At 37.1% G+C, this 22,953-nt stretch overlaps 1 protein-coding gene across 3 annotated transcripts in view; it reads right to left on the bottom strand.

Moving 5' to 3' along the window:
- Positions 1–793: 793 nt before the first annotated feature.
- The window catches only part of TRAPPC11 (trafficking protein particle complex subunit 11), a 29,818-nt gene continuing 7,658 nt past the window's right edge, over positions 794–22,953 (bottom strand). The window contains exons 5-29 of one of the 3 annotated variants that reach the window (XM_049796726.1): positions 22,156–22,255; positions 21,317–21,390; positions 20,402–20,498; positions 19,441–19,574; positions 18,950–19,097; positions 18,002–18,095; positions 16,564–16,643; positions 16,393–16,471; positions 16,253–16,307; positions 14,674–14,819; positions 13,545–13,606; positions 13,310–13,442; positions 12,557–12,687; positions 11,882–12,037; positions 11,177–11,364; positions 10,355–10,503; positions 8,721–8,842; positions 7,945–8,064; positions 7,520–7,585; positions 7,262–7,418; positions 5,574–5,682; positions 4,749–4,840; positions 3,718–3,851; positions 3,166–3,333; positions 794–1,764 (exon numbers count right to left, since the gene is read on the bottom strand). In XM_049796726.1, the coding sequence (XP_049652683.1) occupies positions 1,720–1,764; positions 3,166–3,333; positions 3,718–3,851; positions 4,749–4,840; positions 5,574–5,682; positions 7,262–7,418; positions 7,520–7,585; positions 7,945–8,064; positions 8,721–8,842; positions 10,355–10,503; positions 11,177–11,364; positions 11,882–12,037; positions 12,557–12,687; positions 13,310–13,442; positions 13,545–13,606; positions 14,674–14,819; positions 16,253–16,307; positions 16,393–16,471; positions 16,564–16,643; positions 18,002–18,095; positions 18,950–19,097; positions 19,441–19,574; positions 20,402–20,498; positions 21,317–21,390; positions 22,156–22,255 (2,839 nt within the window). In that variant the 3' untranslated portion in view covers positions 794–1,719. Of the gene's footprint in view, positions 1,765–3,165; positions 3,334–3,717; positions 3,852–4,748; positions 4,841–5,573; positions 5,683–7,261; positions 7,419–7,519; positions 7,586–7,944; positions 8,065–8,720; positions 8,843–10,354; positions 10,504–11,176; positions 11,365–11,881; positions 12,038–12,556; positions 12,688–13,309; positions 13,443–13,544; positions 13,607–14,673; positions 14,820–16,252; positions 16,308–16,392; positions 16,472–16,563; positions 16,644–18,001; positions 18,096–18,949; positions 19,098–19,440; positions 19,575–20,401; positions 20,499–21,316; positions 21,391–22,155; positions 22,256–22,953 lie in introns of those variants that run through there. The other 2 variants (XM_049796733.1, XM_049796736.1) reach the window with 2 other exon arrangements.

Raw genomic sequence — 22,953 nt, 5'->3', positions numbered from 1 at the left:
ACAAAAAAATAGAAATTACAACTATAGAAAAGTAGGAAGTAATTTGTTTTTCCATGGTGTGAGGTAAGTTTGCATTTTTGTATTTCTATATTATTTTTATACAGTTCCTACTTTTACGACTCACCATTTTAAGTAGAAATCTATTTACACAATTCACTTAAGACTTTAATATCATTGTAACCACGAAAGCATTTTATGCCCTCTCCTTTCTCAAAGGAATGCAAATAGCTATTTTGCTGTTAAACTGTTTTGGGGCAGGGGGGGGAAGGCACCCCAGTTCTATACTGAACACTTACACCACTTGCATCAACATGTCTTTTAAGAAGCTGTAGCAGAAGTGCCAGAGTTGCCGTAATATGAGTGGCTACTTAAAATAAAAAAAAATTTGGAAATGAAATAACTTTTTTTTCTGAGTGGAAAGTGTAACATACCTATTCCATGACTGCCACTTAGTTCATGATATTTAAGCAAAGAATAAGGAAGGTTTCATTTGTTCTTCCTAGCAAGGTTTGTCAGTTATCATCTTTTCCTCCTCTATACACTGAAAAAACCTCATGTGCACTCCATGGAAAAGCTGTATATTCTCACACATATTTTTTCAGGACTGCCAATTAGCCTACAGTCCTTTCACTGGTAAGGAATGTTTACATGCTTCTCTAATGCTTTCCTCCAAGTATTACAGCTGTTATTTTGGACTTCAGTGCCATAAATGAATGTATCAGCCCACAAGACAGACCAAAGTTATGAAACAACAGCTGTGAAAACAATGCAATTAAGGACACAGTTTCAGAAGTACTTTGTTACAAGCTGTTTATTAGAACTTTACTTTGACAATAAATAAGGTATTTCCCAAGCAATCAAAATGTAATTATTTAGAAAGTTAAACCACCGAAGTTTTCACAATGCATTTTTTTATATACATGATTTACTGTATTTTAAACACCAGTTCATCCAGAGCTGTACAACAGTAGGATGTCCATTTTTTAAATTCACACAGCAGGATACTACCAAGACATATCTTTGATCTGGAAGCTGTGTGTGTAAAAATAACCCAAAACCATATCAGCTTCAGGTTGGATAGTCCAGCTGTTACAAATTAATCTCTCTCTCTGTTCATTAGACTAGCTGTTGCTGACCTCAAATTCAGATGTATGGCTTACCCAGAAGAAATAATGCCTTTTAGATTTATGGTTTTAAAGAACCAGTAAGCTGCTCAATTCCAGCAGTACAATGTAACCAATTGTAATTTACTGTGCTACTGCACACCCTGTTCTGCCCTCAACACAAGTGGCACAGAACAAACTTCTGTGAAGGGTGATCAATTTTCAATGTTGTAAATCTCCAAGTACAAACTTTGCATTTCAACTTACTGTTAGTTATGAAAATGTCTTTTGGTTTTGGTCAAATCAATTAGCATTTCTTCACTTAGATACTCAAGACATTTAATATGCCTTAATAATACTTTTAAGAGTTTGACATTCAAAGTTAATTTCAAAAGAATGTTCCTGTTAAATAAAGCACCAAGTTTTCCCAATGTTTATTCTTTAAAGAAAGTCTATGAAAGACTAGGGTTTTTTAAAACATTAGTTCTTCTAAGACTTGTAATTTTAAAATAAAATTTAATTCTTATGGTTTGAACAAAGCCATGTTTCCAAAGCGAGCTTTATATATTCTGTGCAACATCCCATTTTCTTTAAGTGCAGGGTACAGGTCTTGAAGTTACGCAGCTGCAATCGAGTTATCATCTGCTTGACGACCCTGAGGCTTTAACAAAATAAAGATGGAGAATTAAAGGGAAAAAAAACCTACACAGAAGACTAAGGCTGTTACGAAACTCACTTTGCAATACATTGTGTTGGTCAATGCAGCTCTAGTACACAAGTGAGGCATTAAGCCCATCCTTATTTCTAATGATTTCCAATCATAGCACAAACACAGAGGACATGCAACTGAAATTTCAGTTTGTCCCAGTGAGTACTTGGTAGAGGCCTCAGCTCCTTAACTGCCTCTGTTAAATGCCAAGAGCATCTCTAAACACATTTGGACAACAGCACAAGGCATGGCTGATCAGAGTTATGCAGTATAAAAAGCTGATAATTATCAATGCATAAAACAGGAAGGAAACTGACAGTTTCTCAAAGGAATTTTAAGTAGAATCCCTAGATATAGGAGAGAACAAGGAGGAAGTTTTAAAGAAGAAAAGGCATCTTTACAATAAGGTTTTTTGAGATCCTGACAACTCCGAATCAAAAGCAAGGATAATTCTGAAGCCTGAGAGAATCCACAGGACCATTGAGACCACCACAATTTTGAGGAAAAAAGCCTTTTGTACTGGCTTAGAAGGACATCTTGACAACCAATCTAGAAGAGCCACTGATTGACAGCATATGTAAAAAGTAAATTCTGCCTATCTCTTTTGGCTAAAACAAAATTGAAAGAATGCCAGGCCTGTTTCCTGGAAACCGGATTACAGATGTCTGAACAAGTCCATCTCAAGTCATTTAAACAAACTCTTCAGGCTGCTTGCTTGCTAGGAGTCTGACTAAAAAGTGAATACAATATTCTGGAGACAGCAGCAGTAGAACAAGAAAGCATTGTTTTGGGCAATTGGATTTAAATGGTTCTTAAAAAGTCAAACCTGTGATCTATTTTTCATGACATGATTGAATTGTCTTCAGTCATACCACTCAAGAAAAAAAATAATCTAGACTGAGTGATTCACTGAGAGGATGTGTTTTTGGAAGTTTTTTAGGGAGGTGTGGGATGCTACAGTGTTTCTGAACCTAGTCATATGGGTTGCTCAAACACTTTTTTTTTCAGCAGTGTTACAAATTATGGTATTAAAAGTATTTCATTACACTTGGCTCATGCCATTGTACTTATAATACAGACAACTTTAAAGCTCATTTTACAGAGTAAGTCATGGAATAACAGGGACAGGCTAAGCACATTCAGCAAGTTCATCTAATTGTAACCAAATACCTGTTGCACTTGAACAGATTTCTTAAGGATTTTGATTGCCAACACCAATGCATAACCCAAGATATTTTAAGACAAGTAACTCTGTTACAAGCTGGCCATTTTAGTCTGCCGAGATGGTAGTCCCCCAAAACTGAGCAGCCCCATGGGGAGCCTTTAAACATAAGGCATTTCTCACAGTCTTACCTTTACAAAAATGTGTGTCGGTATGAATCGTCTGAGCAACTGATTAGTGAAGTTTGGGAATCGCAGCAAGTTAACATGAAGAGATGGTAATTGCTGATATCCAGCCATCAGAGGATAGAAGTTATATAACATTTCCTGCTGTGTGCCAGGAAGGATTCTTAATCGGATCTTAAAAAAGAAAAGAAAAAAGCCACATACATAGATAAGTTCTGTGACCAGAAGCAGTCCTCTGTTTACTTTCTATTTATACACTGTTTACTTTCTGAAGTTGGAAAGAATGCAACTACTGTCCTATTCTAGTTAAACTATTACTTCTATACTGAAACACCATGTCACCCATACACAACATGGCAAACTGCTCCTAGTCAGGCTTCCATTTAGCCTTCTTTACATGGAGTCTGCATCCATGCAGTCTTCCAGACAGAATTTACCATACTTTAAACATCTAAAAAACAATGAGCTTGTCCTCTCTGCACATCAGTGTAAGTCTAATCAATGTATTCTTCACTACCAGATAAGCCAGCAGGATCAATAGATGTGACAATTTTGTACCTGTTTAAGGCCAGAGAACATGAAGGCATCACTGGGTTCCACTGACACCTCCACATCCTGGACTAAGTCGGTCTTATTTTGCAGATGATATCTGACAGGTAGGGATTCTCGGACTCGACCAAATGATGGCAGATCTTTGGAAAGAAAGCAAGTAATCTCAAATACAAAATACATTTTGAAAGTTCCATACATAAAAAATAAGTCTATCAAAGAGCAGTGAAAAGTTTGAAGAAAAAAAAATATATACAATAACTAGGCATCCAAAGTCTTTCTGACAAGAATTCTCAGAAAAAAAAAGATTAAAGAACAGAATGCAACTTCATTACAACTTTTCAGTAACACTCCTTCAACATCTAGTTACAGAAATCCCAACTGCTAATGCTGTCTAGGAATGCTAACTAGGAAGTCACTTTGGTTGCTGCTGGGTATTTTCAGCTTACAAAAACCTTACCAGATACTGTCAGGAAGCTCTTTCAAAATGTAACAGGAAAGGATGGTGGAAGTATCTCAGTACAAATGAAACCGAACTGAGGAAAGCATAGTAATTCTGTGTGTTCAGTGAGCTCTCCACTCCCCCTTTGCTCTTTGTGCAGGTGAAGTGCTAGAAGAGAAACAGTTCACCTGCCCACAAGCAGCTCCAATTCTCCAAGCTATTTCTTTCCTGGGATGCAGCCAGAGCGTGGGTGGATGGAACAATGCTTGCCACAGGCATCTAGAGAAACCTAGTGGGAAGGTAGCATCAGCAGAGATAACTCTGGCCTCTGTGCTGCCACATAACAGGTCAATCCATTGACAGCTTTTAAGAGAATGCATTCATGTATCTTCCAGCTCTTCCCTTGAATTAATGAGGGGAGAGAGGGGCAAGGCTTGAGGCAGTCCAAGCAACGATACAGTTTCTTTCACTAGCTCCATAATATCCAGCACCCGTTTTCTGTCTTTTGCTACAGTAAAGGCAAGCTCTGGATGCTGTAAAGCTTTGGCAGTCCTAAAAAATTCTAACTGGGACATATACGTTGCCAAATTAATATTACCTGCATTAACATGGAGGGGAATGCTCTCTACAATCACATGTGGTAGAGTGATGACTGTACTAACAACAGGTACGCTTTCCACAGGTGAACTTCTGCAGGAAAAAGTCAAACACAGACCATGTTGAAAGTTATACAACAAAGTGTCAAGTGAGTACACAAAAAGAACATCACCTATATGTGACTGAACTGAAATTATAGTGGTGGAAAGAAAAAACCCAAATCCTTAGATTGGATTGTTTGAAGTGAGAAAAAAAAAAGTGCCATAGCATGGGGATAAAATAGCAAAAGGCAAGTAAGAACACTAAACAGCTCTAAAACTAAATAAAAGTGAACTAAAAAGAAAGATATACCTCAACATTTGTCTTCAAAAACTGAGTGAATGCATAAACCCACAATCTAGGGTGGGAAAACAGTTTTCCCCATTAAAAAAGTTTGTTTGTTTCTACTATCACAAAACTATTCCTTTGACTTGGCTTCTCAAGTGAAGTATTTCATGACTGGAGAAAACAGGGAGTGGAAGGTGACAAAACAGCTCTGTAATTGATCCAAGATCTTACAAGGAAGAAAGCTTTACAAAATGTTAAAACAATAACCACATAACATTTTTCTCTTACGAGAAAAATGCTATTTATTCAAAAGTCTAAGAAGCTGAGTGGTAGTTAGTAATGTCCAAAGTATAGACAGTGCTTGCTTACAGGAAGATCCAAACCCAAAAAAGCCAAAAAACCACCGCTCCCCCCCCTGCCCCAAACCCAACCAATTCACCATCATCCCTAAAAACAAGCCAACTTATTTGTCTCCCCACCCAGGCCACGAGATACTTGCCTCTTCCAGGAAATGATGTAACATCCAGTTGCCACTCCACTAGCATTAGTAACTGGAGGACATCGAAGGCAAAAGCACTCACTGGCACTCTCACCTGTCTGTAAAACAACTATCAGCAAGATTTTGTTTAAAATCAAAGCGTAATCGTTACTGCAGAAGCCACTAAGTCTAAAAATCCAATATGACACAAACACGTGTTCAGCCAGAAAGGCCTTTGAAGTGCTTTGCAAACTATACCTACATAATATATAAATTCAATGAAGATTGTGAAGTATCCCAATATATAAAAGGGTGACATATACAAATATACAACGTTTTACTTTCTGAACAGCATTATGAGATCTTTCACGTACACACAGAACAAATCATTGCAAATTTAGAGTTCACGCACAAAAAAGGCAAAATTATGTCAATTCAGATTCTATACTTCTCCCACAGCAAATACCAAGACATCAGCATAAGATGCCTCTCAGGTTTTAAATTGAAAATGAACACAGACTTTTCTCCTCTCCCACCCAAATAGATGAGAGGCGGGCGAGAGAGGGAACCCAAGAAAAATCTACTGGCTTTGAGTTTTCACTTCCCCCCCCTTTCATGAGCTAGATAAAAAAGTACCTTTTCACTTAGAAAGTGATTTAAAAAAAGTACTAAGAAAATAGGTGTTTCAGTCATTCAAAATAACAATTAACCAAGTCTTACAAGAGGGGGGGGGTGGAAATCACCCAAAAGGTGGACAGCTGAATAGCTGGTATCTGAGGGGGTTCATAGCTTCTGGCAGTTAGCTCTTTAGGAGCATCAGCCAGAAGCCATGAAGCAAAAGGTGCCAGAGCTAAAGATGAAATCTCAGAGTTTGGAGACTAAAGGACCTGGGAAATAATTGGGTTTTTCCAGGTAACTCTTGAACCTACAGAGGTACTAGAGTCTTGCAAGTCCTTGATTACATGAGTGGACAGCTGCCCCACAATCGGGCAGCAATCCAGACTGCCTCATTTCATTTCAAGTTTTGACAGAATACACACATTTTCACATCTCTGACTCAACAAATGCAAAGACAATGTTTTGTTGGAAAATTTTGGATCAGCTGTACTGCCAAGTACTCCACTTACTTGACTTTAAAGCTAACATACTGAACTCGTAAAAGGTTGAGATCTGTAAGTTAATTTTTTTAACATTTAAGTTAATAATTAATAAGTTGTGTTATTATAAAAAAGGATGCTTACTTCTAACTGTTCTTCATAGCCTACCCTGTCCAGCTTCACATTTTTCAGTTTCATGACTGCAATCATGGACATGGATCACTTCAGGCTTTGGATGCTCTCTCTATCACACGGTAAAGTGTTTGCATTCCAGAAAGCATATGTAGTCCATAAACACTGGAATTATTGAGTATCTTTTCATATGGATGTCTAAGAAGTTGCATATCAGAAGCACTTTCAGGTGCTTTCCCTTACATCTGTTATATTTAGAATTTTGGTTACCATCTATCATTCAAGTCTATTTACTTGATCCAGTGAAGCAGAACTATGTCTTGAAGCATACTGCTAAGTTGTGTTCTGGCAAGCAACTATAGTATTAAGCAGCTTTCTTCTAGAGTTTGATAAGCAAATGTTGTTTAAGACACCCCCCCTTTCTTACTCCCAACTTATGCAAAAAGTATCTTCCTGATAGCATAATCTAAGAAAACTTACCATTCTCCACATAAGATTCCAGTTGATCTACTGGGGTCATGGAAGGTGACAGCTGTAGCTGGGTGGTTACAATAGTGAGAGGCCAAGGAGAGGCACTCAGGATGTCTGTCATCAGTAAAAATGGTATGTCTGCAAATACTCTGTCCAAGTGCTCCAACTGTCAAGACAGACACAAGATATGGCTATTTCTAACTAAACAGGGTGCAACCATTGGAAGTGGTGCGATTCCAAAATATCAACAACTTTTCAAACACATACCTTCGTGGAGACAAATTTGACAGCAACATCAAAAGGAAATACTGTTTCTATGGTTACAGTTTCATCCTGTATAAGCAAAGAAAGGGGTGGGAAGAGGAGGGGGAAAAAGTTATATTCAGTTTCAGACTTGGCTATTGATGTCAAAGATAACTAATGTAAAGTTACTTTTAATCATCACTTTAACCAAGTCCTCCCCAGGGCAGAATGTATCTTCAAGATATTTAAGAATAAATATCGAAAACTTTCCTTCTAATTATACTTATGAAACTGCTTACCCTAAATTGGGCTACCTTACTGCTGATTTAGCATTTTTTCTGTCTATTAGAAAGGCCTCTAAGAGACTTGGAATTACAGCTTTTACATTGAAAATACTTCTTGCATTTCGTGAATTTATCTCCAGCAATTAGTGCATCTTTACATCCTACCCGGTGACACTTGCAGAGGATTTCTTTCCCCTCAACGATAGTATCGATTAAGTAAGAAACGTAAACCAGAAACATTCTTGCACCGACTGTTCCACAACGAATGTATATTGGTTTTTCCAGCTGCAAAATAAAGGAGACAGTATGAGCCAAGCTATACCTAAATTACATTAATTAGGCCTAGAGCTGTCCAAAACTTGTTAATCATCTTGGTCCAAGAGGGCAATAGTAGAATGGGTATTCTTTTGACCATAAAGAATCCCCTACAATGCATGATCTTAATCACACAGTAAATTATTTTAATCAGAGTAGCACAGCTCCAGTGGCTTTGCTACTGATGCTTGCCTCTTAACAGTACAAGAAAAGAACCGTTACTGTGTAATACATGATATACCCAACTTCTAATTTACTAGTCACAATTTTGGTTTGGTGCGAAATCTGCATATTTGATCCTCTACCATGTTGAATCACGCTTGCTGACTATTATATACTGTCCACTAGACAGTGTGTTTAATTAGCAGTTGAGATTAGCCTCCTTATTTTATCTCCCAGTTGTATCATCAATCCCAGAATATACCTTATTCCCAAATTTAGTCCAAAAGGGGATCTAGCTAAAGAAATACTAAACTAAAAGTAAACAATAGGTAAAATATGCCATAAGTATTTCATTTATCAGTTCAGGTATCTGAAAGTAAACATAGGTCCTTCTATAAGACTCTTTTATTAGTTGATCCCCATTTTCTTAAGTGTGATATAGAAATAAGGTTTTAAGCCTTCACCTTTTCCCCTGGTTGCAAGTCTCCTACTGGGATATCAGGAAGCAGTGCAGGAAAGGACTCATCACATGCATCTGTTCCATGAAGAGTCACCTGAGTTTTCTGAGTGAGGTTGGCATCTTGCCCTAGGATTAAAAACAGTCTTCATATCCACACAGGCTTACATCACTGAAGCATGAAAGCAATAACTAAAAAAAAATAAGATATTCATCTCAAACAGCAATGCATGTGGAATTAACATTGTTCATTTGGTTGAGGAGTCTTTCAAAAGTACCAGCAGAGGGTAGATTTGACAACAAAGTTTTCTAAGTTGTAGGAGTCACACCTTGCAAGGTTTTTGTTTCATCTATTTAGGCCAGGAAAAAAAAAAATTCAAAAATCAGAAATCATATCTAGATGTTCCCTACCATATGCAAAACACAACATGATTATGTGATCCAAGTTTTTCTATGACGTAAAAAGGAATTTCACTGTTCTGTGATTCTTCTGTTTTCAAGAACATGGCTTAATGATTTTACATATTTTTAAAACTGTTCTTCCAAATCTGTGTTGAAAATACATACGTGTATAGATGTTAAGTGACACCATTCTTCAGTCAGAGGTTGACTAGAATAATGGCATTACTGCATTCATGTGGGATAATTTTCAAAGCAAAACAAGCCATGTCTTGCCAAAGGCTTGCAACTGTGGAAAATATATCACCTTTCCTATAAATGAAATGTCAAATTTCAATTGTTCTTTTAATGCACTTAGCAAGCCCACACTGACCTTGCGTATCATGTGTTAAGAGTCAAGATCGGGGGGGGGGGGGGGGGGGGGAGTCAAGACCAACTATTAAACACTGCTTTAGGAACCAAGCCCAAGCATCCGATTAAGTAAGTTTAAAGAACACTCCATTGACTTTAATGAACCATATAACTGTATAGGGAATGTGGTTCTATTTCAGAGCACACAGCACATATTGCATCCTATATGCTAGTGGCTGAAAAATATTTTTGCCTTTTAGGATGATTTCTACAAATAGGTGTACCGAGTATAACATTTGGACTTCACATATTGAAAACTGTCATCAATAACTACATACAGCTAACTAGGACTTAGACACACAGTACTTGCATTTTTTCCTTTTCATTTGAAGGAATGCTGTCTCAGTTCTCCACTGCTCCCCAAGTTTCAAGGGGTTTAAAAACTAAACCCCATTGTCCAGGGCAGGGAAAAAAAAGTGGGTGTAGGAAAAAAAACCACAAAGACTACACTTAGCAAACATTTACCTAGCACTGTCTAATGCTTTCATCTCAGCAAGAAAAAGACCTATCTCTTAGGGGAAAAAAAAAGTTATGACCAAATTTAATAAAAGGTTAGGAAGGAATACAAAAGCTTCCATGTTTTCTTTCAAAGATTTATCTTTTGAAAATAGCCACGTAAACACCACTGAGAAGCAGCAGTTAAGATAACCATAACTGAATGAGTCTGGTTAGCTCTTGTTCTTACCACTAGTATCTCATAATTCCCAACCTTTAGTTTGGTTTGGCTTTTAATTACCACAGGAGAGCTATTTACTACATTTCTCTGCATTGCATTGAGAACAAGGAGTCAGTTAGGAGACTGCAGGATTAAAATAAAATAGTGCCAAATACCTGGCTTTAAACCTGCTGTAAGCTTAACATCTTTGGCCACTGTGTCCTCATGTGACTGGACTGTCACAATCAAACAATACATTTCATTAGTCAGGGCAGGAGGTTCATGACGGAGCTGAACAGAAATGTTTGGCACTCTAGAAATAATCCTTTAAGAGAAAAGACTCAGTTATTTTATGTTTCTTAAATAACAAGTTTTTAAGACTAGTTTAAACAAGATTAAAACAGTCTATTGTTTAAGAGAATTCTGACAACTGGTAGCCTATCCAAATAGCAGATGCGAGATTCCTGAAAAGCAACATGATGGGAACAACTCTAAAAACAGTTTGGAACCCCAGTAATAAGCATTAATGGTTCAGATGTTCTGCCAGGAAAGAAAAAAGCACGCCCACCAACAGCAATTGCATTTAATTATTCTGAATACATCTAAATTAGTGTTAGCCTATTTATTAATAATTATTTTCCAAAACAGTTTCTTAGGAATTCTTTGTGTGACAGCTTTGGTAAGAGAACAATAATACCTCCTAGCCTACACAAAAATCTGGGAAAAGTCTGCCTAGCAAAGTTAGGTGAAGGAAAGAACTAAAGCATACTTGGTATGCTCCAAGATCAGTATAAGCTTTTTCTGTACTTCTAGCTATGTGGAGCCTCAAAAGGCCTAAAGAATTAAGATAGGTACTATCTTATCCCCAGTTAAGCAAAGACATATTAAAAAGCTCATATTAAAGTCCCAATAAGTCTGTCTTCTTTCAGGCAGAGCAATCAGGACTTCGCAGGAGACCCACAATGATACATTACATGTATTTTCAAGTCTTTACTCACATAGTGCTTGCCTGAATAGTCAAACTGTCCCAGTGCACTTCATTATCTGGAAGCTTAGGTCTTCGCCTGAAGGAACGTGCTGCCTGCAATGCTTCTTGAGATGAAGCAGCATCTCCACCTCCTCCACGCCAGTTCAGAATCACACATCGGCCAGATTCACTTCCCAGGATCAAATCCACAGAGGTGATCTGAGAGATACAAATTTAAACACATACTGATAACTTTGTCTTCAGATCACCCACTGTAAGAATATAGTTTTCTGACGTAAGTAGGCACAATAAAGCTATGTATACCAAAATGCTTCTGGCAACTTTGCAGACTGCACATACCTCACCACCCCAGGATTTCATTTAATGAAACAGTGGTGGGAAAACCATCTCCATGCTGTGGAGTGTAGTATTTTGTAGTTTCCTACCCTCCCATAGTGCTATATCACCCCCTCCCTTTTTTTTTTTTTAAGGTATTGCACATACTAAAAAAACACCACAAAAAGACCCTTGAAGCGCTAGTTAAGTTTTTGTGCTACAGTTTTTTTGCTTTGGCATCGTCAATAAAATTTTACTGTCATTTTTGGTACTTAGTTTCAAGAATTCAAATATTTGGAACTGCAGTGACATTAGTAACTGGTGCCAGATTAGAGGCAGCTTTGTAGTTTTGAGTTCTTTCTAAGCATCAGTAAGAAAGGTGTAAAACAAATTGACAAACCTCAATCTTCTTTCCTACATCTTCAGTTTTTGCAACAAATTTGAAAGTGAACTTTCTTGTTCTGCCAGGAACTAAGCACATTGTTCCTTGTGATGACTGTTCTAGAATATCACTTTTTTGATAGGCTTCTTCTACCACACAGTATTGGTTGTAATCCTACAATGGAGGAGTGGGGAAAAAGTTGATAAACCCAAACTTAAGACATCTTTAGAGAGTAATAGTAGCATAGCAAAGATTAAGGCTCTGTTATAGGGATCACACTAGATGGGTTCTTGCTACTTTTCACATTACTGAAGTTAGACTTAGCGAGTAACTACAATGAAATTCTTTGACACAAGATATCCGTTATATTAACATAACTTCATGCAAGAACATCAGGAAAAATAAGACATTAAAGCGATCCTTCTGAAACTTTAGAGAGCTTCATAGAAAAGCAAAGATATGATAGATGAACTAATCAAACTGCATTTGGGAGTTCTATCACAGTATCAATATACTTGTCAAAAGTGACAGACAATGCAAAAAAAGAAAAAACACCTTTCCAACTTAAGTATTAACATAATTTTTTGAAAAGAACTTTTGAATTTTTTGTGTGCTTAAAGCCACTAGTAGATATTATTCCATTCTTATGATAAGCTTCTACCGCTAGGTTAGAGATAGATAGAACATAGTTACCTGATTATTGAAACTGATGCAGAGCTTAGAAAACCTTATAGGATGAGGACAATCAGCTCTCAAGTATACATCAAACTGCACAGGAACATCAACGTGAAAACTAGGAGCAAGAAATTTTGCTTTGCACTGTACTGGAATTAAAAAAAAAAGGAAAAAGAAAAGAAACAAGAAGTAGTAGGTGTTAAACACAAACTACAACATTAAATTCCAGGAGTACACTCTTGAAATAATTGCGGTAAGGATTGTTCTGTGTATACATACAAACCAAAGTTTTAAGAGTAAGTAGGACAAGTTTGGCTACTAACACTGTCACAGAAAGCCACTTTTCAGCACTTGGCCAAAACCTTTGCAGAGGAGAGGCAGATGTTCAGCAGAAAAAAAAAATAAACCTGTACACTTAGATACACTTCTTTTGTAGGTAATGCTCACTCATGCCCCCTTTCTATGGGGAGTATTACTTTGCACATATTGTGCCCCTTCCTCAGAATCCTACTTCTAAGCACACCAGAGTGGCAGAAGTCTTTCAAAAAGCAAGGGATTATTCTTCAGTAATCCATACCAGGGATAAGAGGTCACTGGCTTCCTCATGATTTCTTATCTTACCGATTTAGATGAAGAACAGAGCAGTGCTGAAACAAGAGTTTCAGTGTTGCTGCCTTTAACACACACTTTATATTTTCTCCTAAGTAGCTATTTTCAAGATATAAATACACCAAATTTTATAGTCTGGTGTACATTTGCTTTCTTACTTACCAAACGGTATGAAATCTTGGACTTCTATTGTAAAAACATTACTGCCTGCCAAGGAAACACGGTCAGCCCACAGTTTTTGTGATGCTTTCACAGCAGCAGTGTCACAATCAGGTTCAGGATCAGGGCTTTCATTCTGTATCCAGAAAGAAGATTACAAATAACAATAAAAGAAGGTTACCAAACATTGACCACTCTCAAGATTATTTAAAAGGGTAACAGAAGTTTTACCACTTACCATTAGAACTTTTATCACGTTTTTTTCTATTCGAGATTTCTGATCTTCTTTAAGAGTAGATGCTAGCAAACAGAACAAAAACAGAGATTACAAGACAGAACTTAATGGTTTGGTTTTTTTAACTTAAGAATAAATCTTTCCTTTAGATTGCACCTTTCAAAAAAACACATTGCGGGGGGGGCAAAATCTAGCATCCATCTACCACTAATGGATTCATTCAGTTTTTAGAACTTCCCCCATTTTAAGTGTTTCCTCTTACTTCCACTGGGACCAAGTAAAATATTTTTTGGTTAGACAAGCATTTCATAAGTTATTGGAGGAAAACCCCAAGAGAATAATGCCTAAACCTTCTTTTTATTTATGTTTAAAAACAGAAGAAACAGTAGAAAAGTCTGAAGCATGCAAAGAGGCAAGCTCAGATAATATCAGAAACAACTAGACAGGAAGAAAAAAGTACTAGTTAAAATAAGCACTCTTCTCTTGAAAATGAAGAAAGGTGGGTTTGTTTTGTTGGCTATTCTTTAATACAAAGCAGAGTAGCCTGGCTAGCTAACAAAAGATGCAAACCCATTTTTACCACACCTACCCTAATAGCGGTATAGTTAGCAATTTAGAGCACAAAAGGATTATTTCTGCAGCAGCAGGTAACAGACATCATACAAAGCAGAATGCTTGCATTATTACTGTGCAGCCACCCTATGTCACATTTTTTCCCTAAAACACGCCACATGCATATTTCATCTGCAGAGTTCTAGTAAAAAGCCCGAGAGAAGCACATGTGGGATTTTAAAGTCCAGAAAAATGGTGCTAGCTATACTACAGTTAGTCCCCCATCCCAAAGCTCAGGAAGTTTCTGTTACATTATTTGAACAGTCTCAAATAAAGCTCTGTGCCTCAGATATCCTGACACAGTCTATTTGAATGCAGTGAATTTTAAAATAGAAGAGCAAGAAAATTCAAATTCCAGCATATGAGAGAAAGTAGTAAAAATTCAGCACAGGTATACAGTACTTTTGTAGTTAAATCATTTGAAGTACTGTAAGCACTGTGTCTGACAATGAATTGTCAGACTTCCAAATACATGTACTTTAATTTTTCTGTATAGGCTGAGTATATTTCTTAAGAATACCTCTACCCAGTAGCTCTAAAGAGTACGTTATATAATCTTTTAGCTGGGCCATCAGATAGGAACATTTGAGAGCTGTCGTCAATATGGAAGTGAGAAGAGTACACCATCCTTCGCTGCGATATTCACACATAACATAATCCAAGAGCCTGCAACACAGTAAAAATGAGAGAAAAACAAGTTAGACACACCAATATTTTTTTAGAAACTCACATTTATTTGGTATCATTAATACAAGAGTCATCTTCACTAATATAAATGCTAGATTAAAGTCAAGTCTACTGTTTACACATGGCAATGATTTATTGAAAACAGCATGAAATTATTGTAAAGAAACACATTTATTCCATGAATTTTCTATTTCAGGCTAGAACAATTTTCACAAAAGAACAACAGGAACACTCATCTGTCTTCACATAAAGAACTAGCAAAACAGCAGCTGGACAGAAGAGTCTTAATCCAGCACTGCATTGAAAATACACTTTACTATTGAGTATGCGGTAAGTTTTAAGAAAAACAAACCAAACCCCACACTATAAAGTCCCCTTCCAAACTGAAGAATTTTAATGTTCCTTAAGCTGTTTCTTTTCCCTCCTACCTCCTATCCTCTGCTCCCTTCAAGGGTTTCAAAGATCTACAAACAACACATGCACCAATCTTTATCAGGCAAAACTGCACACCTTAATATGATTTTATTACTCAGCAATGTTTGCTATTACTAACAAAGCAGAGAAGTGAAATTTTTAAACTCTGTTCAACTATTCAAGACAAGAGTTTGTCTACTTCAGAAAAATCTACCTAAACATAAATAAGAAATGCTTGTTTGTATAAAAATTAGGCTTGATACAAATTGATCTGCTTATCCTAGCCTACCTTCTGCTCCACATAGCTTCCAGCCAGCTAGTCACAACAGTGAACACATCTCTCCTACCTCAAACATACTCCCTTTACAACATGTGATCTTTGAAACCTGGTTAATGAAAACATTGTGAGACTCCTATATAACAAGACCTGTTTCCCCTTAAAAATACAAAGTTAAGAAACTAAACATAAGACACATCCTTCAGAAAAGACAGTAGCTGTACCTCAGCACTAAGCTTTCCTAGCTCTGTAGTCATTAATAGCAGAAAACTACATCAATAAAAATAATTCCTTTTCCTAATTCTCTGGTATATAAACAAAAATTAAATTCAGCTACATTTCAATATTTTTTTAATTTTGTAACTACAAAGTCTGTAATTAAATGTAACTACATTCTCACTGCAGTAGCAGGCAAGTTTCAGAAATCACTTCTGCGAGAGAGGCAGCACTCAATCAGTGAGCTAGGAATAAATAATAATTGTCCAATAAGGCAAATCTCCACAACAGCTTACCGCAGGAAGTTTTTCTACTCTGACTCATCGTATCTGTTTTGCTTTATTTAATATAAGTGGAGTTCATAAACTCCAAAACTGTGCTTCAATCAAATCCAGGTACAAGGAACATCTTAGATGAGCTTCCAACATTATTCCATAGCAATAAGACATGGGGTCTTAGTGAGAAGAATAGTTGTGTGAAACAAGCAATGATGGATGGTACTCACTTCAAAGCTTTGGCATAATCTTTAGCGTAGTAATATTCTTCTCCCATTTGAACCACTGATTAAAAAAAAAGTTCCAGATCAATATCAAAAGTCTTTGCAAAATTAATTTTAAAAAAATGCATCTGATTATCTATACTCACTCAAATGACTTTTCATTCTTGGACATTTGTATTTCTTGAACTGCGCGACAGCATTACTCAACAAAGTGATTATTAGCTCCTAACAGATAAAACCATTACTGATATCATTATATATGCAAACTTTAGGATAATATTAGAAAACAGACTTTTTTTTGGTAGAATAAAACTTACCGAGTGAAGGACATTTTTCTCTTTCAACTGTAGGGATAAAATCCCCATCTTCTCCTTTTCAGGATCAGAAAGATCAAAGCCTGCATAAGACAATGAAAAATCCATGAAATTGGAATTTTGTCCAGACCCAAAGGGAACTATTTATGTGGTGAGCTACATGCAATGCAAGCTCAAACTCTTAAACATTCTTTTGCCTAGGAGACAGATGCATTGCTTTAAGAACTCATCCATCCTCTGTGTTCTAGAAGGGAAACTGTAGAACAAATATATTAACTTCCTTTTTTTTTTTTAAAAAAAAAAAAGGGGGGCATCTGAAGCTACCCAAAAATAGCAAACTACAGTAAGACGACCTAGTCTTTAGACTGCATCTATTAACATTTAAAGCACATATGTTAAGATAAATTTGTAGCCCTTTTCCTATTTGATCTCAAGTGAAGATTCAAGCTTATGTTTCTCTAGCAGTAGAGAACGCCAACATACGAAGAACTGTATAGGGCTTTAGAAGACTAAAACTTTTGCAGGAACCAAGAAACATGAATATATTAACAGGTGAAGTTTCTCTTCATCTTAAATTGTTTAACCTTGGTAGTAGACTAACTAATTTTAAAACAGTAACACTTGAAGATAAAAGAGGTTAGACTGTACTGTGTTTACAGTAAATGAAAAAGTCTTTAAAAGAGAGCAGGAATAAAGTGGCAAAGCCCAAAGGATATGCAGAGAATAAAGAATAGGAGACCAAACGGAGAGGGAGAAAGGGAAGTAAAACCACAGCCAACAATGAAGATCTCAGAACTGCATGTGTATTCATACATAGCTGAAAGCTGTACATTCAAAGTCAGAATTTCTGAGAAAACATCCTCCTTAATACGAAAAATCACAAATTCCTTTCTTAGACTAAAATCTAGCCATTGCATCCTCTCAATCCATTTTGAAATCCAAAAAGCTTTTTTTTTGGGGGGGGGGGGGGGGGGGAAGTCATGAGTTCCTATCTACAGTTGACAAGATGCAGGATGGATTTATAACAATCACATTCAGGGACATCATTACTTTTGCTGTATCCAGTTCTCCAACTTCTCTTCCCAGGAGTGCATGTCACTGCAGTCAAGCATTCCTGCTGCACACTGATTACAAGCAGCTTAGGCAGCAATAGAAACAAAGCAGCAGAGCTTCAGTATGGCCCATGCAACTTTACTGAAGACTGGATCCCGCATAAACCTGAGGTTTCTTTTCCTATTTGTTATAGAGATCAAACACACTTCCTGTATTTCCAACTGACACCTGTTCACATCATTCCACCAACTAACAAGAGAGTGAGGTCCCAGCCCTGCATCTGTCTTAGTGGAAAAGGGATTACATGCTGATGCCCACTAAGTCAGCTGGCAGGATCAGCAGCTGAAGTTCGTCTGAACTCTACAAGATACAAGACACATAAACGTACTTAATATTCCCTGCCGCCACGGTCTTTGCCCATAGAAGTCAAGCACTCCAGTTTGTGTTTCCAGGGGATCCGGGTTGGGATATATCACAGAGGACTGTAAATTCAGCAAATATAGTAATAAAAAAGGGGTTCATGTTTCATTCTAAAGCATTAAAAGTGATTTGATGCTCCAATACATATGCACATAAAAGAAGAAATCTGCTTTAAAGCATGTAACCTTTCCGGCCACCTGTATAAAAACAGTACTTCAGGAAACCCAAACATTTAAGTACTTCTGATTCAGTCTGACATCCTACTTCATTCACCTTCATTTGTCTCAAATACTGTTAAAGAATAAGTGGGTAATCCTTTTTAAAACTAGTTTCTAACAAGATAACCCAAGAACAACAAATAAATAGCACCAACAGGAACAAAGTTATTTTTAAATAATCAGGACATGTCAGTTGGAGAGTAGCTACACATAATTAGCATGTATGGTTAATCAATTGCAGAGATCAATTTTCCATGGAACCCTTTCTGCCAGGCAAGTGTCAAAAAAACCCAAAGCAACAATAGCCACTCCCCTGCCTCCCCCCCCCCCCCACTCTAATACTAATGCTCTTGTTTCTCTGTAAGTCACCAGATACAGTGCATGTATAGAGAAATATACTGGAAAAACAAAACAGTAAGTTTTCAAGTATCCATCCAGAGATGTAGAAAGTATATTATTATTTTAAAAACATGTGAGAATTATTTGTAATAAAATAAACAGTAACACACCTGTTCCGGAGTAACTTTTCCAATACATAACAAATACTTGTAATGTTAGTAAGCATGAGAAAAGCACATATCCTTTCCTTGGATTTCATTTACACATATTACAGATTATTCTGCTACCATTTTAGACTAAAACATTGGCTAATTTACTACCTGGTTACTTGCAAAGCACTTTCTCCCTTCCCAACTTACATCATGGTTACAAAGCATACTTGCTAGTTGTTTCCGTTCCTGTGCGTAGTAGGCTGCCTGCTGGTAATAGAAACCTGGATTCTGAGTTTGAATTGCTGTCAGTCCCAGCTTAATTGCTTCATCAAACAAGTCACCAAAAGCCTGAAACCTATTAAAAAATTCATAACCAAGATTACGTACAGAACAGCAATTTGAACTGAAAGGTACACCTCAATTAAAAGTTCTGGTTAGTCTTAAGACAGTTGATGCTTCTCTGAACTTTTGCATCTAAGTTCTGTGGCTGCATTTGTGTCATACCCTGTTCATTCCCAGAGAAAAGTGATCAATAATCAATGCAAAACAGAGTAACAGCATACAGGTTTTTGATGATCTACTGTATCTCTTTCTTAGATAAAGAGCTCAGAATTTGTCTCTTGCCTAGACAAGTAAGACAGTGAACTTCACAAGGTTATATAAGATTAAACCAGAAACATTACTAAGCAGACACATACTGTTTGGACATCCAGGCAGCATGCTCAAAAGCCAGTTCTGCACTTCCTATTTTTTTCTTGCACAAGTCAATATGTTTCCTGAACTGAGCAATTGCATCCAGTGGAGTATTATGCTGAAAACAGAGGCGACAGATCTAGGAGAAATCAAAACAAGGGGAAAAGTAACTGTGTTAGGCTGCTCAGGATTAGCTTTAAAAAAACTCAAAAAAAGTCACTCACAAAAAACTGAAACAAACTAATTTTATGTATTTCTGAAGAGCTTAAATAGCAGAGAGAACACAGGGAGAAAAATAGATGTAAACCACACCTGAAACCATGTGATCCTCTATTTCATCTAATGTTCTTTTTCTTCCCCAAATCATAAGTGGAAGAGTGCATAACTCACAGCCAAATTCAAGACAGAACTGCAGAGCCACTAGGAAAATCATTATCTTTGAAGCCTGCAGTCTGCAAATGGAATTTGATGGAGTCCAACTCCAGGATTGTTCTAAGTGTTGTAAATAGTGGGATAGTTTTGTTTTACCTAAGAGCACCCCAAATACCACAAAAGTATGGTCTAATTCTTAAAGAGTTATTTTCCTCCTCCTAGCAAGCAGTAACTGAACTATACTGGTTTAAGCTTTGCAAAAAGACAAAAATATTTAAGGAACAAGCAACCCTTGTTTTCATTTCCCGTGTACAGAGTGAGACTTAAAGAAAATCTAGCCTTTCAGATGACTGCATCTCAAATGAACTCCAGTCCTTCAAGATACTCCCAAACTTCAGCTAAGAATCTTTCTTTTGTGTGGAATTCAGAAGTCTTTGCAAGTCTGAATGTAATTGGTATTCCACCAATAGCTGTTTCTAATCCATCTCCTTGAAAGCAATATAAAATGGACCTTTTAAACCTTTACATATTAAAGATGCATTAACTTTTTTATTTTAAGTAAAGGTTGTCAAAGATTAGAAGTATACTTGTTACCTTGTAATTTATAAATCCTGCCATGGTCTTGATTTCCAGCATGTTTGTTTCATGAGCCCTCAATTCATGCACAAGATTATAGGCAGTTCTGTAATTTCTAAGCAGGAATACTTTAAATTAGAGTTAAATCATACAAGATAATAAAATTTAAGAACAGGATTACTGACAGCAGAAAACAGCCTTCCAATCAAAGAGTTCTTCCCAGTGAAGAAATCACCCTTTACATACATGTGGCCTGGTTTCAGCTGGGATAGTTAATTTTCTTCCTAGTAGCTGGTATAGTGCTATGTTTTGGGTTCAGTATGAGAAGAATGTTGATAACACACTGAAGTTTTCAGTTGTTGCTAAGCAGTGTTTTTAGCAAGTCATGGATTTTTCAGCTTCTCATGCCCAGCCAGCAGGAAGGCTGGAGGGGCATGAGAAGTTGGGAAGGGATACAGCCAGGACAGCTGACCCAAACTGGCCGAAGGGGTATTCCATACCACAAGATGCGATGTCCAGTATATAAACTGGGCGGAGTTGGCTAGGAGTGGCAGATCGCTGCTCAGGGACTGGCTGAGCATTGGTCAGCAGGTGGTGAGCAATTGCATTGTGCATCACTTGTCTTTCCTGGGTTATACGTCACTGGTTTTGTTATCTTCCTTTTCATTACAATTGTTATATTTTATTTTTTATTTCAATATTTAAACTGTTCTTATCTCAACCCACATTTTACTTGTTTTCAGTTCTCCTCCCCATCCCACCAGGGTGGAGGCGGGGAAGTGAGCAAGCAGCTTCGTGGTGCTTAGTTGCTGGCTGGGTTAAACCACACCAACATGTTTAAGTAATTGTACATTTGGGAAAATATTTATCACAGCCTATAGTTTAGCAGTAATCTGGGGTAGAGAGAGTAGGGAAAGATTATGTGAGTCTTACTTGAGAGCATTCTGTGTATCTTGTTTCAGCTCACTGAAGAATGCTATTTTGAACTGGTGTCTAACAAATAAAAGCTGCAAAACACAACCAACACACATCATTCACAAACATCCGAACATACCTGTTACCTACAAAGCAAGTACAGGTGATAATTTCAGAGGTTTACATAATATAGCAGTTGACTTTGAAAAACTGACTATGCAACTGTTTCCTAATAGTTCTCTCTGCCACCATGATGCAGCAGTAATCTTTCAACAGATTTAATCTTTTCCAAGCCTTTTACCCTGGCACAGGGGAGAGGCTTTGTAACACCCCAAAACCTCTACACCAACAGTGTCGATTGTTGGTTTGGAGCTCACCACTTGGATCCCAGCTTCCAAGAGAGGGAAGCTGGCAATCACAACAGAACATTGTGTGTCTGAGCAAATATTTAACAATTTGAAAAGCAAAAGTTGAAAGGCCCAATTAAGTGCAAATTTAAGTTTGAAATGTCTAAGGGAAACACTTCCCACAACTTGCTAAGATACCACATTCAAACAGGTTAAACCATACAGATTAATTAAAAACTTTTTTTTTAAATTGGAGAACTTAATTTCTGGGCTGCATCTCTTCTTCTATGGAAGATGTGAGGAAGACAAACAAATGTAAGAACAAAACCAATCAAAATCAAAGTTTAAGTTTCAGAAAATAAAACCAGATTTACTTCTCATGCGGAGAGAAGGCATCTGAAGTTGGAAGGGGGGGGGGGATAAAAAATTTTAAGCAACAAACAACCCTTATTTTCATGTTTTAACATGCAATATAACTTGCACAGTATTTCAAAAATAGGGTAACATTACCTGATGAGTGGTTTTGTTCAAGAACTCCTTATGAGATTTAACTCTTCGTATTTCTGTATAATAGTAAGTCTGTGCATGCTCATAGAAAGCATTTTCCAACCTGCAACAAAGTTGCTTATAAGTTTCACCAAGTTTCTCCCACCTACAAAGAAATTCTGAAGTTCTTCAGAATAAGTTACTTTTAATCATGCTTATTTTAGGGTTGGCAAAGTAGCTTGAGGTATTACTAAACTCTTCTGTAAATTACCACACAGGGGAAGAGTCTGCAGACAAAAATCCTTCACACAGAATCTTACATAGGGGTAGCACAAAGTAGAACAAGTAGGTTTGAAGGCTTTATATATTGATTTCTCATACAATAATCTCTAGTATTTTATGTAAGAAAGCCTGAGGATAAGCTGTTCAGATTTTGCAAGGCAACAGAAAGTGGAGGGATGCCACAGTCAAAGCAAGCAAACCTTGCTGAGGCTCCTGGGATAAGTCTGAACAGCTCAAGATCTTATTTGCTGGAATGTGGGGGGAGGAGTGGGAAGGAAAAAATAGAAGTAAATAAAATTATGAAGGCACAGACTAGGTTTCATCATTCTGTCCAAACATCAACAGCTACCTGGGTTGCAGAGGTAACAGTCAAATTTGTGTTTGCAAGATAAATAGCCCAATGGCACATCACAGGGGAAGAAGAAAAAGACAAAGAGGCCCAGAACACTGAATATAGCATGAGGCTGAGGAGACTCTAAGAAGCATATGCTGTACAATCAAATTATAAGGAGTAAAATCAACCAGGACAAGACCAGAATC

The sequence above is a fragment of the Accipiter gentilis genome, chromosome 3 (genome assembly GCF_929443795.1).
Source record: "Accipiter gentilis chromosome 3, bAccGen1.1, whole genome shotgun sequence".
Classification (NCBI taxonomy): domain Eukaryota; kingdom Metazoa; phylum Chordata; class Aves; order Accipitriformes; family Accipitridae; genus Astur; species Astur gentilis.
This window is presented reverse-complemented; position numbering and strand designations above follow the sequence as displayed.